This window comes from Panthera uncia, chromosome F1 (genome assembly GCF_023721935.1).
Source record: "Panthera uncia isolate 11264 chromosome F1, Puncia_PCG_1.0, whole genome shotgun sequence".
NCBI classification, from domain to species: domain Eukaryota; kingdom Metazoa; phylum Chordata; class Mammalia; order Carnivora; family Felidae; genus Panthera; species Panthera uncia.
This window is the reverse complement of record NC_064813.1, coordinates 20563026-20580585: the sequence shown is the minus strand read 5'-3', so window position 1 is coordinate 20580585 and position 17560 is coordinate 20563026. Positions and strand designations below refer to the sequence as shown.

The following is a 17560-nucleotide window of genomic DNA, read 5'->3' as shown; positions in this document are numbered from 1 at the left end:
CAAGCATAACACTGAAGGAGGTCATCACAAGGAGAGATAGAGAAGAAAAACAGAAAACTATAAAAACAACCAGAAAACAAAAACAAAATGGCAGTAAGTACATACTTAACCAATAATTACTTTAAATGTAAATGCACTAACTGCTCCAATCAAAAGACAAGGGTGACTGAATGGATTAAAAAAAAAAAAAAAAAAGACATCTATAGCTGCCCATAAGAGACTCACTCCAAGCCTAAAGACATGCAGACTGAAAGTGAAGACCTGGAAAAACTTATACCATGCAAATGGAAGCAAAAAAAAAAAAAAAAAAAAAAAAATTTTAAAGCCAGTGTAGCAATACATCAGATAAAATGGACTTTAAAATAAAGACTGTAATGAGACAAATAAGGGCAGTGTATAATGTTAAAAAGATCAATCCAACAAGAAAACAGAGCCATTGTAAGTATCTACACACCCAACACAGGAGCACCTAAATACATTAAGCAAATATGAAAAGACACAAAGGGAGAAACTGATATTAACACAGTAATAGTAGGGGACTTTACCAGCTCACTTACATCAATGATCAGATCATTCAAACACAAAATCAATAAGAAAGCAATGGCTTTGAACAACACATTAAACCAGATAGACAATATATACAGAAAATTCCATCCAAAAACAGAATATACATTCTTTTCAAGTTTTTTCCTTCTCTATATCACGTTAAGCCACACAACAAGACTCAATAAATTTAAGAAAACTGAAATCATATAAAGCATCTTTTCCAAACACAACAGTATGAAACTGGAAATCAACTACAAGCAAGACTGCAAAAAACACCAAAACATGGAGGCCAAACAACATGCTATTAACCAAAAAAATCAATGAAGTAATTAAATAGGAAATTAAAAAAAAAAAAAAAAAAAACAAAGACAAATGAAAATTAAAATATAATGGGGCCCCTGGGTGGCTCAGTCGGTTGGGTGTCCAACTTCGGCTCAGGTCCGGACCTCGCGGTCCGTGAGTTTGAGCCCCACATCGGGTTCTGTGCTGACAGCTCAGAGCCTGGAGCCTGATTCAGATTCTGTGTCTCCCTCTCTCTCTGACCTTCCCCCATTCATGCTCTGTCTCTCTCGGTCTCAAAAATGAATAAACGTTAAAAAAAAAATTTTTTTTTTTAAAGAAAATGAAAATATAATGGTCCAAAATCTTTGGGATGTAGCAAAAGTAGCTTTAAGAGGGAAGTTTATAGGGATACGTCCCTATCCCAAGAAACAAGAAAAATTTCAAGTAAACAATTATTCTTACATCTTAAGGAACTAGGAAAAGAATAAACAATGCCCAAAGTTAGTAAGAGGAAGGAAATAATGAAGACGAAAACAGAAATAAATGAAATGGAGCCTAAAAAGTAACAGAGTAGATGAATAATGGAAGCAAGGAGGGCCTGGGTGGCTCAGTAGGTTAAGTCTCTGACTTTGGCTCAGGTCATGATCTCACGGTTTGTGAGTTCAAGCCCCGCGTCGGGCTCTGTGCTGACAGCTCAGAGCCTGGAGCGTGTTTCAGATTCTGTGTCTCCCTCTCTCTCTGACCCTCCCCGTTCATGCTCTGTCTCTTTCTGTCTCAAAAATAAATGAACATTAAAAAAAATAATAACAATGAAACCAAGAGCTGGTTCTTTGAAAAGAGAAACAAAATTGATAAATCTTTAGCCAGATTCACCAGGGGAAAAAAAGAGGTTTCAAACAAATAACATCAGAATGAAACACAAAACAACCAACATCACATAAATACAAAGGATTATAAGAGAACACTACAAAAAAATTATATACCAACAAATTGGACAACCAATGGACAACCAATTAGAAGAAATGGATGAATTAACTAAATCAGAAAGAAACAGAATATATCAACAGACCAATTATTAACAGAATTGAATAGGTAATCAAAAAACTCCCAACAAATGAAAATCCAGGACTGGATGGCTTCACAGGTGAAGTCTACCAAACATTTAAATAATTAACAGCCACTCTTTCGAACTGTGCCAAAAATAAAAGAGGAAGGAGAGCTTCCATATTCATTCAATGAGCAAGCATTGCTCTGAAACCAAAACCAAAGACATTACAAAAAAGAAAGACAGACAGACAGACAGAAAGTGTGTGTGGGGGAGGGGGGGAGAGTGAGAAAACTACAGGTTAACATCCCTGATGAACATACAATGCAAAAATCCTCAACAAAATATTAGCAAACCAAATTCAACAATATATTAAAAGCATCATTCACCACCATCAAGTGGTGGGATTTACTCCAGGAACGGAAGAGTGTTTCAATATCCACAAATCAATCAACTTTATATATCACATTAACAAAATGAAGAGATAAAAACCATATGGTCATCTCAACAGATGCAGAAAAAGCATTTGACAAAATCTGACATCTGTTCATGATAAATTCTCAACAAAGTGTATACAGAGGGACATAATTCAATATAATAAAGGCCATATATGACAAACCCACAGCTAACATCAAAATCAATGGTGAAAAACTGAAAGATTTCCTCTCAGGAACAAAAGAAGAATGTCTACTCTTGCCATTTTTATTTAACATAGTACTGGAAGTCCCAGCTACAGCAATCAGAAAAGAAAAAGGCATCCAAATTGATTATGAAGAAATATAACTGTCTCTACTCACAGATGACATGATACTATATATAAAACACCTTTAAAACTCCACCAAAAATCTATTAGAATAAATGAATTCAGTAAAGTTGCAGGATACAAAATTAATATACAGAAATCTGTTGCATTTCTATACCATAATGAAGCAAGCTGAAACAAATTAAGAAAATGGTCCCATTTACAACTACACCAAAAAGAACAGAATACCTTGGAATAAATTTAACCAAGTGAAAGTTCTGTACTGTGAAAACTATAAAATACTGATGAAAGAAAATGAAGATGACACAAATGAAAAGATATACCATCCTCATGAATTAGAAGAACCAATATTGTTAAAATTTCCATACTACCAAAGCAATCTACAAATTCAATCCAATTCTCATCAAAATACCAATAGGACTTTTCACAGAACTAAACAAACAATTCTAAAATTTATGCAGAACTACAAAAGACTCTAAATAGCCAAAGCAATCTTGAAAAAGAACAAACCCAGAGGTATCACAATCCCAGCTTTCAAGACATACTACAAAGCTATGGTAATCAAGAGTATGGTACTGGAACAAAAACAGACACAGAGAGCAATAGAAGAGAGAGCCTAGAAATAAACCCATGCTTACGTGGTCAATTAATCTATGACATAGGAGGTAACAATATACAATGGGGAAAAGACAGTCTCTTCGTGCAAAAGAATGAAAATGGACCACTTATACCAAACACAAAAATAAACTCAAGACAGATTAAACACCTAAATATGAGACCTGAAGCCATAAAGCTCCTCAAAGAAAACATATGCAGTAATCTCTTGGACATCAGCCTTAGCAATGTATTTATGAATATGTTTCCTCAGACAAGGGAAACAAAAGCACAAATGAAATATTGGGACTACATCAAACTAAAAACCTTTTGCATAACAAAGGAAACTATCAGCAAAACAATACGGCAATCTCCTGGATGGGAGAATATATTTGCAAATGATATATCCAATAAGGGATTCATACCCAAAATACATAGAGAACTTCTACAATCCAATACCAAGAAAACACAAAGAATCCAAAAAAAATGGGCAGAAGATCTTAATAGACATTTTTCCAAAGGCAACATACAGGTAGCCAACAGACACACAAAAAGATGCTGACCGTCAGTAATCATCAGAGAAATGCAAAACCAAAACCACAGTAAGAAATCACCTTATACCTTTCAGAATGGCTAATATCAAGACAAGAAATAGACAAGTGTTGGCAAGGATGTGGAGAAGAGAGAACCCTTGTGCACTGTTGGTGGGAATGTAAATTGGTGCAACCACTGTGAAAACACTGTAAAGTTACCTTAAAAAAATGAAAAATAAAAATAACATATGATCCAGTATTCCACTACTGGGTTATTTGCCCCCCCCCCCCAAAAAATGAAAACACTAATTTAAAAAGATATATGCGGGGCACGTGGGTGGCTCAGTCAGTTGAGCCTCCGACTTCGGCTCAAGTCATGATCTCGTGGTTTGTGAGTTTGAGCCCCATATCGGGCTCTGTGCTGACAGCTCAGAGCCTGAAGCCTGCTTTGGATTCTGTGCCTCCCTCTCTCTCTGCCCCTCCCCCCGTTCATGCTCTGTCTCTCTCTGTCTCTCAAAGATGAACAAACGTTAAAAAAAATTTTTTTAAAAAGACATATGCAACCCTATCTTTACTGCAGTATTATTTACAATTGCCAAGTTACGTAAGCAACCTAAGTGTCCATCGATAGATGAATGGATAAAGATGTAGTATATATACAATGGAATATTACTCAGCTATAAAAAGAACGAAATCTTGCCATTTGTGACAACAGGGATGAACCTAGAGGATATTAGGCTAAGTAAAACAAGTCAGACAGAGAAAGACAAATACTGCATGATTTCGTTTATATGTGGAATCTAAACAGCAAAACAAACAAAAATGGAAACAGAATCATAAATACAGAGAACTGGTAGTTGCCAGAGGGGAGGATAACAGGGGAGGAGCAAAACGGGTGATGGGTATTAAGAGGTACAAACCTCCAGTTATAAAATAAGTAAGTCACAGAAATGAAATATACAGCATAGGGAATATAGCCAATAATACTGTGATAATATTGTATAGTGACAGATGGTAACTACAGTCATCATGGTGAGCACAGCAAAATGTATGAAATTGTCAAAACACTATGTTGTACCCCTAAAACTAATATAAATGGATGTTAACTATACTTCAATTTAAAAAGAAAAAATCAGGTTTGCATCATATTGTGATTCAACTCACCAGGTGGGAGTGGCTTCATATCAGCATCAAACACCAGTAAGTCTTGTTCTCCTTCCCTGAACTCAACACGCAGAATGTCACCAAGAGCTCCAACGAGTTCTGTCACATTTAAGAAGCCCAATTTTTTTGGTGAAAGTTGCTCTTTAAAGATTATCTGTCACAAAAGAAACAAAAATAACATAAAACATTAGATAAATGTAATACAATATATACAGATACATACACAGATTAAAACAATGTCTTAATTTTGTTTTAGTCAGGGGCACCTGGGTGGCTCAGTCGGTTGAGCATCCGACTTCGGCTCAGGTCACGATCTCACAGTCTGTGAGTTCGAGCCCCACATCGGGGTCTGTGCTGATGGCTCAGAGCCTGGAGCCTGCTTCGGATTCTGTGTCTCCCTCTCTCTCTGCCCCTCCCCTGCTCATGCTCTGTCTCAAAAATAAATAAAAACATTAAGAAAAAAAAATTTTTTTAAATAATTTTGGTTTAGTCAAACTAAATTTGTAAGGGTCAGCAATCTCAGGTATTACAGTAAAGGCTTGTTTCCATATAGGTATAATCCAAACCTAGAGACCTACAACATAAAGCTTCCAGGCCAGTTTCAACTTCCTTTTAAAGTATATGGTGGGGCACCTGGGTGGCTCTGTCAATTAAGCCTCTAAATCCTGATTACAGCTCAGGTCATGATCTAACAGTTTCATGAGTTTGAGCCCCATGTTGGGCTCTGCACTGACAGTGTGAAGCCTGCTTGGGATTCTCTCTCTCCCTCTTCCCTTCCTCCACTTGCTCTCTGTCTCTCTCAAAATAAATAAATAAGCTTTATAAATAAATATAGTATGTGGTACAATGAAGTGAAAATCAGGGTACTTTTACCTCTTGTTCTTAACAATGTCTAATTATAAAGCAAAAGAATAAAGGGGGTACACAAAATACAAAAGTCATAATAAAACTTGTATTTCTCAGTTTTGAAAGTATTCACTACCATTTTCAACATGCAATAAAGTAATATGATTTTAAAACATTTCCTTAAAATTCTAGGATTTCACCCTAGAAGCTGAGATGAATAAGTAGGTATCAGTGTATCACCCACAATATTGTTTCTCTTGCCTTAGGAAAAAATTATACCAAATAAAAAAATGTATATACAGGGTATATACTAAATATGTTTGGTTTAAACTGGACAGTGAATTGGAAGTTTGCCCTTTTTAGTGAGATCTCCTATTAAATTGTTCAAATTCTTGGAGCATCTGGGTGGCTCAGTCAATTGAGCAACTGACTCTTGATTTCAGCTCAGATAATGATCTCATGGTTCGTGAGTTTGAGCACCACACAGGGTACTGCACACCCTCCCTCTGCGTCTCCCTCTGTCCCCCCTATTCTCAGGCTCCCTCTAAAGAGAAAAAAATGTTCAAATTGTCAAACTTTTGTCTCCCTAACCAAGGTAAAGCAGTTGAGCTATTCATAGTTCTTTTTCTGTTCCTCCAACTTCGAGCAGGAAATAAACTTTCTCTGACTTAATAACCTTAGGGAAAAATCAATAGAAACACAGAAAGCAAACGCTCTAAAAGAATGGACCTCTAATAGAGGATGGGACAGCTGTATACCTTCTTGTTGATGGATGCTGAGACCCAACTCTACTCTTTATGACTTCTCCCAAAACACTTGAAAAATGAGGGCCAAGTCATGGGCATCAGCCAAGTCATGGTTTTAAACGGTCATTAATATCACCTCTATAACCAATCATGAAAATACCAAGAGAGAAAGGCTTGGTAGAAGACAGGGGACACGTAATGGTAAATGACACTGTATCTCTACTTTTTTTAAAGTTTATTTATTTTGAGGGAGAGTATGTGCACAGGGGAGGGGCAGAGAGAGATGGAGAGAGAGAATCCTAAGCAGGCTCTGCACTGTCAGCACAGAGCTTGACAGAGGGCTTGAACTCACAAACCATGACATGATGACCTGAGCCAAAATCAAAAGTCCAACACTTGACTGACTGAGCCACCCACACAACCTTTATGTCTCTACTTCTTTGCACGTTACATATTACGACTTCTTTACCTTTTATGTTCATTAGTCTCTTTAATGGTTTCTTTACCTTGTCTGTAAGTAGCTAGTACTATGAACATGCAAGTCAGTCAAATACAAGACTAGGATGGAAAGGATTTTATTAATTTTTTAATACATGATATTTAGAAGGTTCAAAAAAACATACAGCAAAAACTAAGTCTCTGGCCCACTCCCAACCCTCAGTGGCCCAGGAGATCACTTCCCTGGAGGTAACCATTATTACCAGTTTCTTGCACAAACCAAAATCACCAGTTTCTTGGGCAACTTTCTAGAAATTGTCAAAACATGAATACACATCATGCTTCAACATATATTTATTGTGCCCATTTTTGCTTTCAGTTAATACAGAGAGAATTCCTTATCAGTACATGAAAAATTGAGTTTTGCTTTGTGATTCTGAAAACCAGTTTTAGTAAGTTGGTTCTGTCCACTGATTGGTATGTCAGATATATTTTTTCCTAATTTCTTAGTTATGCCTCCAGGTTGATAGACTCCCAACCATAAGCAAGGAAGAATTGATGTATTTCTACTCCCACTTTCCTTGATTTCTCTCTTCCATCTCCAATTTTAGCTATATTATTTCTTCCATAGAGTTTATATTTATGCCTTCAAATATATGAATATTTCCTATTAACCTGATTTCATTTCCTCACTGTGTGGATTTTGCAGATGACATACTCATAGTGCAAACACTATTTTCTGCAAATTGACAGCTAGATCCAAAGGCTTGGTCAGACTCCTGCTCCATGACTGTAAGTGATGCTGTATTTATGAAGAGGCATGTAACGTCTAGCTGTCTCTTTTTTGATGGTGTTAGTAGCCATTCCTGGTCAATGCCTAGAGCCACTATTTTACTAAGAGAAATTGTAGAGTGAAATTGTATCAATTCTTTTTTGTTATTTAGTTGGAACATTTTATAGAGATATGCTCCACTCATCTGCTGCTTGGTTACCCAGTCATACCAGATTATTTGGAAAACAAGGATAAGTGATTGGCTCCTTCTTTTAATCTTTTTTCAAGAAAATAAATTGGTACTCTATCATCCTCCAAGATAACCAATTAGTTTTTAATATCAGAGCAACTCAAAAGTTAAACATACTTGGTGGGTTTCAAAAACACTGCAAGTATTATCATTATTGAAACCTCAACTAACTCAAGTGGATTCCTAAGCCATCCTGATGTGAACCTAGTCATTAATAAGCTTCCTTGCTAGTCTGGAATGACAAGACATTCCAGATTCTGCATATGCAACTAGACTATGCACACAATAAAAATTATCCCATAATTAATCCCATATATTCCATAATTATTCAATGCTCTATACAATACACAACAGTCTCAAAATTGAATAACAGTACTAACATCAATACCATTAATAAAAGCAATCAAACTTTTTTGCCTGTGCTGACCTCTTCTCTTTCTACCATTTTGTGTAATTGTTCTTTATCTACATTGTCAGAGTATATAGCCATTATATACTATATTCTCTCATTTCTAACTCTCATTTGGTCTTAGTTTTATAAGTAACACAGATTAATTCTTCTGTTGGTATCACTCAACAATTCTGGTTATCTGAAGTTCATTGTCCGGTAGACTCCTTGAGAAGGGCTCATCAGAACAAGTTCTTAAATTCTTACATGGTGATAATAGCTTTGTTGGCTTTCTATAGTTCAAAGTCAATTTTGCTAGTTATAAAATCCTTGACCTACATTTTGTTTCCTTGAGTATATGAAATATGTTACTCTTTTCTTCTAGTATAAAACACTACTGTGAAAATATCTATAACCTAATTCTGTCTCCCTTATAAGTCACTTGCTCTTTTTGTTTTAGATGCCCAAAGGACTGTTCTTTAAGTCCAGTAATTTTGGTGTGGGTCATTCTGGTCAACATTCTCACATATGTCATGTGTTCTTTCAATATATAGTTTCACATCTTCCATTTCAGTAAAGTTCACTCAAATTACAGTTTTCAGGATTTGTTCTGTTCCATTCTTTGGTTTTATTACTTCTATATTGGCTCTTCTTGGCATGTTTTCAAAATCTGTTACTTTCTCTTAAATCTTTTTCTTTGTTCATTTTTTTCCAGCATTTTCTTATGAAAAATTTCAAACACAACAAAAGGTGAAAGAGTTAGACAGTGAACATCTACCACCTACCATCTACCACCATAATTATTAGTATTCCACTAAATTTGCTTTATCATCAATACATCCACTTACCAATCCATCTTATTTTTTTATACATTTCAAAGGAACCTGCCCTTCACCCCAAAATAAGTTAGCATGTACATAATTAGCTGAGTTCAAGATCTGTTCGTTTTTTTAAGGTAAAAATTTACATACAGTGAAATGTTTAAAACTTAAGCTTACAATTAAATTAGCTTTGAAAAAGTGAAAGTATTCAAGATCTAGAACATTTCCAACAGTCCAGTAAGTTCTCCCTTTCCCAGAGACAAACAACTCTTTTTCACCAGATTAACTTTGGCTATTTTGCACTTCAAATGGAACACATCCAATAATACTCCACTGTGTGAGATTTCGCTCCACAGCATTTCTCAGATTCATCCATGTTGGTTCATGTGTCAATAGCTTAGCTCTTTTTAAAATAATTTTTAACATTTTTGAGAGACAGAGTGCAAGTGGGGGAGGGGCAGAGAGAGAAGGAGACACAGAATCCAAAGGAGTAGCTTATCTCTTAATGTTGAATAAGTATTTCATTGTAAGAATGTATCATAATATCTTTATTCATTTTCCCATTGATGAATAATAGCATTTTCAGTTTGGGCTATTAAGCAAGTATAAAGCTGCTATATTATATAGAAGTCTTTGGCGTGAGAGAGGGAGCACAGGCTTTGATTTTTCTTGGGTAAATATCTAAGAGTATAATTCTGGGTCAAAGGGTACATATATAATTATTTTATAAGAAACAGAACATTTTCCAAAGTAATTGCATCATTTTATATTCGTACCAAAAATACAAGTTTACCATCATTTGTGCTTTATGCTATTAATCACTCACATATCTACATCTGTAAAGTGTTCAAATCTTTATGCAATTTAATGGAGTTGTCTGCCTTTCTGTAATGGAGCTACAGAAGGCTCTTTATGTATTCTAGATTTAAGTCTTTTAGATGATGGTTTTAAGTATTTCTTCCGAGTCTGTAGTCTGTGCCTCTCCCAGAGAGAGTTTTAATAAAGCCTCATTGTCAATTTTCCTTTAAACAATTATTGCTACGTCCTAAGAAAGAAACTCTTATCCAAACCCAGATTGTGAATATGTGTTTTCTTCTAGATGTTTAAATTTTCATTTGGGTCTATGATGCATCTCAAATTAACTTTTGTACACAGTATGAAGTTGGGGCTGAGGTTCATTTTTTTCCTTTATGGATATTCAGATGTTCCAGAATAATTTGCTGAACAGATTTTCCTTTCCCCACTTAATTCCTTTGACACCTCTGTCAAAAATCATTTGAGTGCATCTGAGTAGATCTCTTCAAGTATACTCATATATGACTAATCCGTGGGTTTTTCAAGATTTACACGTAGCCTGCAGGAATTATAATGGCAAATGTAATGAATCTAGCAATTAATAACAATACTGAGACTTCTCAGCCATAAATGCGTTACAGCTCTCTATTTAAATTCTTCTCTGTAGTAGAGGCTAAAGTCTGAGATTGTGACGCTTCCCGCTTTGGTTTTCTTTTTCAATATTACTTTGGCTATTCAGGGTCTTTTGTGGTTCCATACAAATTTTAGGATTGTTTGTTCAAGCTTTGAGAAGAATGCTGGTGCGATTTTGATAGGGATTGCATTGAATGTGTAGATTGCTTTGGGTAGTATTGACATTTTAACAGTATATTCTTCCAATCCATGAGCATGGAACGTTTTTCCCTTTCTTTGTGTCTTCTTCAATTTCCTTCATAAGTTTTCTATAATTTTCAGCATACAGATCTTTTACATCTTTGGTTAGGTAACCGATGGAATGGGAGAAGATATTTACAAATGATGTATCAGATAAAGGGTTAGTACCCAAAATCTATCAAGAACTTACCAAACTCAAGACCTGAAAAACAAATAATCCAGTGAAGAAATGGGCAGAAGACATAAACAGACACTTTTCCAAACAAGACATCCAGATGGCAAACAGACACATGAAAAGATGCTCAAGTCAACATCACTCATCATCAGGGAAATACAAATCAAAGCCACACTGAGATACCAACTCACACCAGTCTGAGTGGCTAAAATTAACTCAGGAAACAACAGATGTTGGTGAGGATGTGGAGAAACGGGAACCCTCTTGCACTGCTGGTGGGAATGCAAACTGGTGCAGCCACTCTGGAAAACAGTATGGAGGTTCCTCAAAAAATTAAAAATAGAACTACCCTATGACCCAGCAATTGTACTACCATGAATTTATCCACAGGATACAGGAGTGCTGATTCATAGGGGCACATGTACCCCAATGTTTACAGCAGCGCTTTCAACAACAGCCAAATTATGGAAGGAGTCTAAATGTCAATCAACTAATGAATGGATAAAAAAGATGTGCGTTATATATACAATGGAATACTACTTGGCAATAAGAAAGAATGAAATCATGCCATTTGCAACAACGTGGATGGAACTGGAAGGTATTATGCTAAGTGAAATAAGTCAGTCAGAGAAAGAAAGATATCGTACGTTTTCACTCATATGTGGAACTCAAGAAACTTAACAGAAGACCATGGGGGGAGGAGGTAAGGGGGAAAAATAGTTACAAACAGAGAGGGAAGGAGGCAAACCATAAGAGACTCTTAAATACAGAGAACTGAGGGTTGATGGGGGGGGGGGCGGGGGAGAGGGGGAAAATGGGTGGTGGGCACTGAGGAGGACGCTTGTTGGGATCAGCACTGGGTATTGTATGTAAGCAATGAACCAGGGGAATCTACCCCCAAAACCAAGAGCCAACTGTACAAACTGTATGTTAGCCAACTTGACAATACATTATATTTAAAAATTAAATTTAAAAAAATAAATTCTTCTTGCATTTCTCTCAGCAATGTTTAGCAGTTTTCAGTGTAAATGTTTTATGTTTCTTAATCTTATCTTCAAGTAATTTGACACTATTGTAAATAGGAATTTCTAAATTTCATTTTCCAATTGTTTTCTACTTTATCAGGAAATGTAACAGATTTTTTAAATATTAAACCATGAACCGTTGGTCTCAGTAAATTCACTTATTATAGTAGCTTTTTCTTGGATTCCTTAATATAGTCTACATAGACAATCATGTTTTCTGCAAATAAAGACAATTTCATTTCTCCTCTTCAGGTTCAATTTGCCTTTTGTAGAACTTGCCCATTTCATCTAAGTTGTCAAATGACTGGCACAGTTTATAAATTCCCTGTCATTTTAGTACCTGTAGAATACTAAATTATCTATAATGGCAAAATCTTCTTCCTTCGTAATACTGCAATCTGTGTCCTCTCTTTTTATTCCTAAGTATTCAGTGGTTCATCAGTTTTGGTTGAATCAACATTTGGCTTTGTTAACTTTCTCTTAATTGGTAATTTATTGATTTCTATCCTTAGCTTCCTCCTACTTGTTTTGAGTTTACTTTGCTCCTCTTTCTCTAGCCTTCTTAAGGTAAACCCCTAGATCAGTGATGGTTTTATACCTTTCTCCTTTTCTAATCTGGGCATTTCAGAGCTATAAATTCCCATATGACGACTGCTTTGGCTGCATCTCACAGATGATATGTTCCATTTTCATTACCGTGCAGCTGGAAATATTTTCTAATTTCCCTGTAATTTCTTCTCTAATAATTATTTAGAAGAACGCTACTTAATTTCCAAATTATCTGAAGGGTTAATTCTTAATTAATTTATTGATTTGTAATTTAATTCCTTCTTAATAAGAGAACATACTCTAAGATTTCAGTATTTTGAAATTTTTTAAGACTTCATTCTATAGCTAACTCTATTCTATGTTCTATCTTGGCAAATGTCCCATGTATACTTGGATAGAATGTTTATTCCGCAACTGCGGAGTCTAGTGTTCTATAAAATAGATCAAAATGGTAAAGAGGTGTTTCAGATTATCTATATCCTTATTCATTTTTTTTACTATCCCATCAACTGCTGGGGGAAAAAATCTGTTTATGGAAATATTTGCTCTGTCCATTTTTGGACCATTTATTTTAAAATAATAGGTAAACACACATTTAACTGTTGGGTCTGCCTAATAAATCGATCATTTACCCTTATGAAAGGGCCCTCTGATAATATACTTTGCCTTGAACTCTGCTTTATCTGATTTTCTTAAAGATTTTATTTTATTTTTTAAGTAAGCTCTACACTCAACATGGGGCTCAAACTCACAGCCCTGAGATCAAGAGTTGCACACTTCCACAGAGTGAGCCAGCCAGGTGCCCCTATCTGATTTTTTTAAATCCATTCAGTCCTTTTATGCTTACTGCATGTACCTGTACGTGTTTTTCATCTTGTCCTTTCAGTCTCTGTCTTTATATTTATAGTGTGTTTCTTATGGATGACAGCTAGTTGTACCTTGCCTTTTCACCCTGTCTTATAATTGCATTAAACCAAATATTTAGTATACTTACATTTATGAGATTAATGTAATTGGATTTACAGCTACCACTTTTCTCTTCAATTTTTTCTGATACCATCTGAATTCTGTTCCTCTCAAACTTTGTTCCTTCACCATCTTTCAAGCAAGAGAGCTGATCGGTAAGCCCTACCTTCCTTGGGATTTACAAAGTATTTTTATATAATTCCATTTTAATTTATCTACTGGTTTTATAGCTGCAAATCTGCATTTTTATGACTTCTTTATAGAGCCTTAACTTGTCAGTACTACTGTACAACCTCATATAAATTATCAAGAACCTTGAAACCTATAGCTCCATGCACTCCACTCATTATGCTAAAGTTTTCACATGTATTGCACCTACATGTTACAAACCCAATTATGTAATAATTTTTGCTTTAAGCAGTCATATATTTAATTGATGAAAGAAGTCATATACACCAAAAACCGTAAAATACCTAGGAATAAATTTAACCAAAGAGGTGAAAAATCTATACACTGAAAACCATAGAAAGCTTATGAAATAAATTGAAGACGACACAAAAAAATGGAAAATATTCCATGCTCCTGGATAAGAACAAATATTGTTAAAATGTTAATACTACCCAAAGCAATCTACATATTCAATGCAATCCCTATCAAAATAACACAAGCATTCTTCACCGAGTTAGAACAAACAGCCCTAAAATTTGTATGGAACCAGAAAAGACCCCAAATAGCCAAAGCAATCTTGAAAAAGAAAACCAAAGCAGGAGGCATCACAATTTTGGACTTCAAGCTGTATTACAAAGCTGTAATCATCAAGACAGTATGGTACTGGCACAAGAATGGACATTCAGACCAATGGAACAGAGAACCCAGAAATGGACCCACAAACATATGGCCAACTAATCTTTGACAAGGCAGTAAAGACAGTCTCTTCAGCAAGTGGTGCTGGGAAAACTGGACAGCAACATGCAGAAAAATGAACCTGGACCACTTTCTTACACCATACACAAAAATAAACTCAAAATGGATGAAAGACCTAAATGTAACAGGAAGTCACCAAAATCCTTGAGAAGAGGGGCACCTGGGTGGCTCAGTTGGTTAGGCGACTGACTTTGGTTCAGGTCATGATCTCACAGTCCGTGAGTTCGAGCCCCATGTCGGGCTCTGTGCTGACAGTTCAGGGCCTGGTGCCTATTTCAGATTCTGTGTCTCCCCACACCACCCCTCCCCCACTCATGCTTTGTGTCCGTCTCTCAATAACAAACATTAAAAAAAATTTTTTTTAAATCCTTGAGAAGTAGGCAAAAACCTCTTTGATCTTAGCCGCAGCAATTTCTTACTCAACACGTCTCCAGAGGCAAGGGAAACAAATGCAAAAATGAACAATTGGGACCTCATCAAAATAAAAAGCTTCTGCATAGCAAAGGAAACAATCAGCAAAACTAAAAGGCACCTGACAGAATGGGAGAAAATACTTGCAAACAACACATCAGATAAAGGGTTAGTATCCAAAATCTATAAAGAACTTACCAAACTCAACACCCAAAAAACAAATAATCTAGTGAAGAAATGGGCAGAAGACATGAATAGACACTTCCCCAAAGAAGACATGCAGATGGCCAACTGACACATGAAAAAATGCTCCACATCATTCATCATCAGGGAAATACAAATCAAAACCACAATGAGATACCACCTCACACCCGTCAGAATAGCTAACATTAACAACTCAGGCAACAACAGATGTTGGAGAGGATGTGGAGAAAGAGGATCTCTTTTACACTGCTGGTGGGAATACAAACTGGTGCAGCCACTCTGGAAAATAGTATGGAGGTTCTTCAAAAAATTAAAAATAGAACTACCCTACGACCCAGCAATTGCACTACCAGGTATTTATCCAAGGGATACAGGTGTGCTGTTTCAAAGGGACACATGCACCCCAATGTTTGTAGCAGCACTATCAACAATAGCCAAAGTATGGAAAGAGCCCAAATGTCCACCGATGAATGAATGGATAAAGAAGATGTGGCGCGCGCACACACATGCATGCACACACACACACACACACACGGAGTACTACTCGGCAACCAAAAAGAATTAAATCTTGCCATTTACAATATGTGGATGGAACTAGAGGTTATTATGCTAAGCGAAATTAGAGAAAGACAAATACCATATGACTTTACTCATATGAAGACTTTAAGACACAGAACAGATGAACACAAGGGAAGCAAAAATAATATAAAAATATGGAGGGGACAAAACATAAGAGACTCTTAAATATAGAGAACAGAGGGCTACTAGAGGGGTTGTGAAAGGGGGGATGGGCTAAATGGGTAACTAACCCTGAAATCATTGTTGCACTATATGCTAACTAAATTGGATGTAAATTAAAAAATAAATAAAAAGAAAACTCATATATACCCATTTCCTGTGCTCTTCAATTCTTCCTGCAGATTTAAGTCCAATCTAGAATCATTTCATTGCTCCTGAAGAAAGTTCTTTAGAATTTCTTATAGTGCAGGACTGCTTACTATTCTCAATTTTTTGATTTGAAAATGTCTTTATTTTACTTTCATTCTTAAAAGATATCATCATTGGATGGGCACTTGGGTCTCTCACTCAGTCAGTTGAGCATCTCACTCTTGATTTTGGCTCAGATCATGATCTTACAGGTGTGAAACAGAGCCCCACGTCAGACTCCACACTGAGTGTGGAGCCTGCTTAAGATTCTCCCCCTCTACCCCTCCCTTGTTTGAGTGCTCTCTCAATAAATAAAAGAAAAAATTAATTACATTAAAAAAGACACTATCACTGGATACAAAATATTGGCCTAACATTTTTCCTTTGAGCACTTTAAAGATATACTTCCACTATCTTCTAGTTGTTATTGTTTTTAATGAGAAGTCAGTCATCATTTGTATCATTGTTCAAGCGTGTGCATTTTGTTGGGTGCTTTCAGGATTTTCTCTGAAAATCATTTTTCTCTGGCTTCTTTCAGAATTTTCTAATTATCTTTGGTTTACTGCAGTTTGACTAGAATGTGCCTGTGTAAGGTTTTCTTTGTATTCACTGTGTGGGATTATCTGGGCTTCTTAAATCTGTAAACTTTTCATAAAATTTGGAATATTTCCAGCCATATTTTCAAATATTTTGTCCTTTCTCTCCACACCAATTACACATATGTTACACCACTTGGTATTTTCCCAGCAGTCTCTCAGACTCTGCTTTTTTTCTTATCTTTATTTTCTCTGTCCTTCAGATTGAATTATTTCTGTTGATCTGTCTTAAAGTTCACTGATGGTTTCTTCTGCCATTTCCAATTTGTTAAGATACTACAGTGAATTTTTTACTTCTATTATTTCCAGTTCTAGAAAATCATTTTTCTCCATTAACATATTTTATCTGTTCATTCAATATGAGCATATGCATTTTTTTTAAATAGGTAAAAATCTTAGATATTGTATTAGTATAAGCAGAGATGCTGTAACAAAATGCCACAAATGGGGGGGGGGGGCTTAAACAACAGACTTTTCTATTTTCTCACAGGTCTGGAGGCTGGAAAGTTCAAGATCAAATACATGGCAAGGAGGCTTCTCCTTGGCTTGCTGACAGCTGCTTTTTCACTGTGCCCTCATATAGACTTTACTCTGCACTCACGCACTCCTGGTATCTCTTGCTCTTCTTAAAAGGACACCAGCCTTACTGGATTAGAGCCTCACCTCATGACTTCATTTAACTTTATTTTCTTATTTTTTAAGTTTTCATCAATATTTAATTCTGTAAAAAACAGTGCATGGTTACATGGGAAAGAAAAATTCGTAAGGATTGTCATCATTTGTGATTACACATATAAATTTCAGTAAGTTAATAATTTATACTCCATTTCATAACTATTCAACTTAAAAACATCTGAGGAATACTCAAGATGGTGAAAAATATTACCAATAAAAACAACACAGTTAAAAAATTTTGTTCTTGTCATA

The 17560-nt window shown here is 35.7% G+C and overlaps 1 protein-coding gene across 2 annotated transcripts in view; it reads right to left on the bottom strand.

Moving 5' to 3' along the window:
• Window positions 1-17560, bottom strand: part of TDRD5 (tudor domain containing 5) — a 95746-nt gene that overhangs the window by 47347 nt on the left and 30839 nt on the right. For both annotated transcript variants that reach the window (XM_049634053.1, XM_049634054.1), the window contains exon 7: window positions 4928-5081. In XM_049634053.1, the coding sequence (XP_049490010.1) occupies window positions 4928-5081 (154 nt within the window). The remainder of the gene's footprint in view (window positions 1-4927; window positions 5082-17560) is intronic.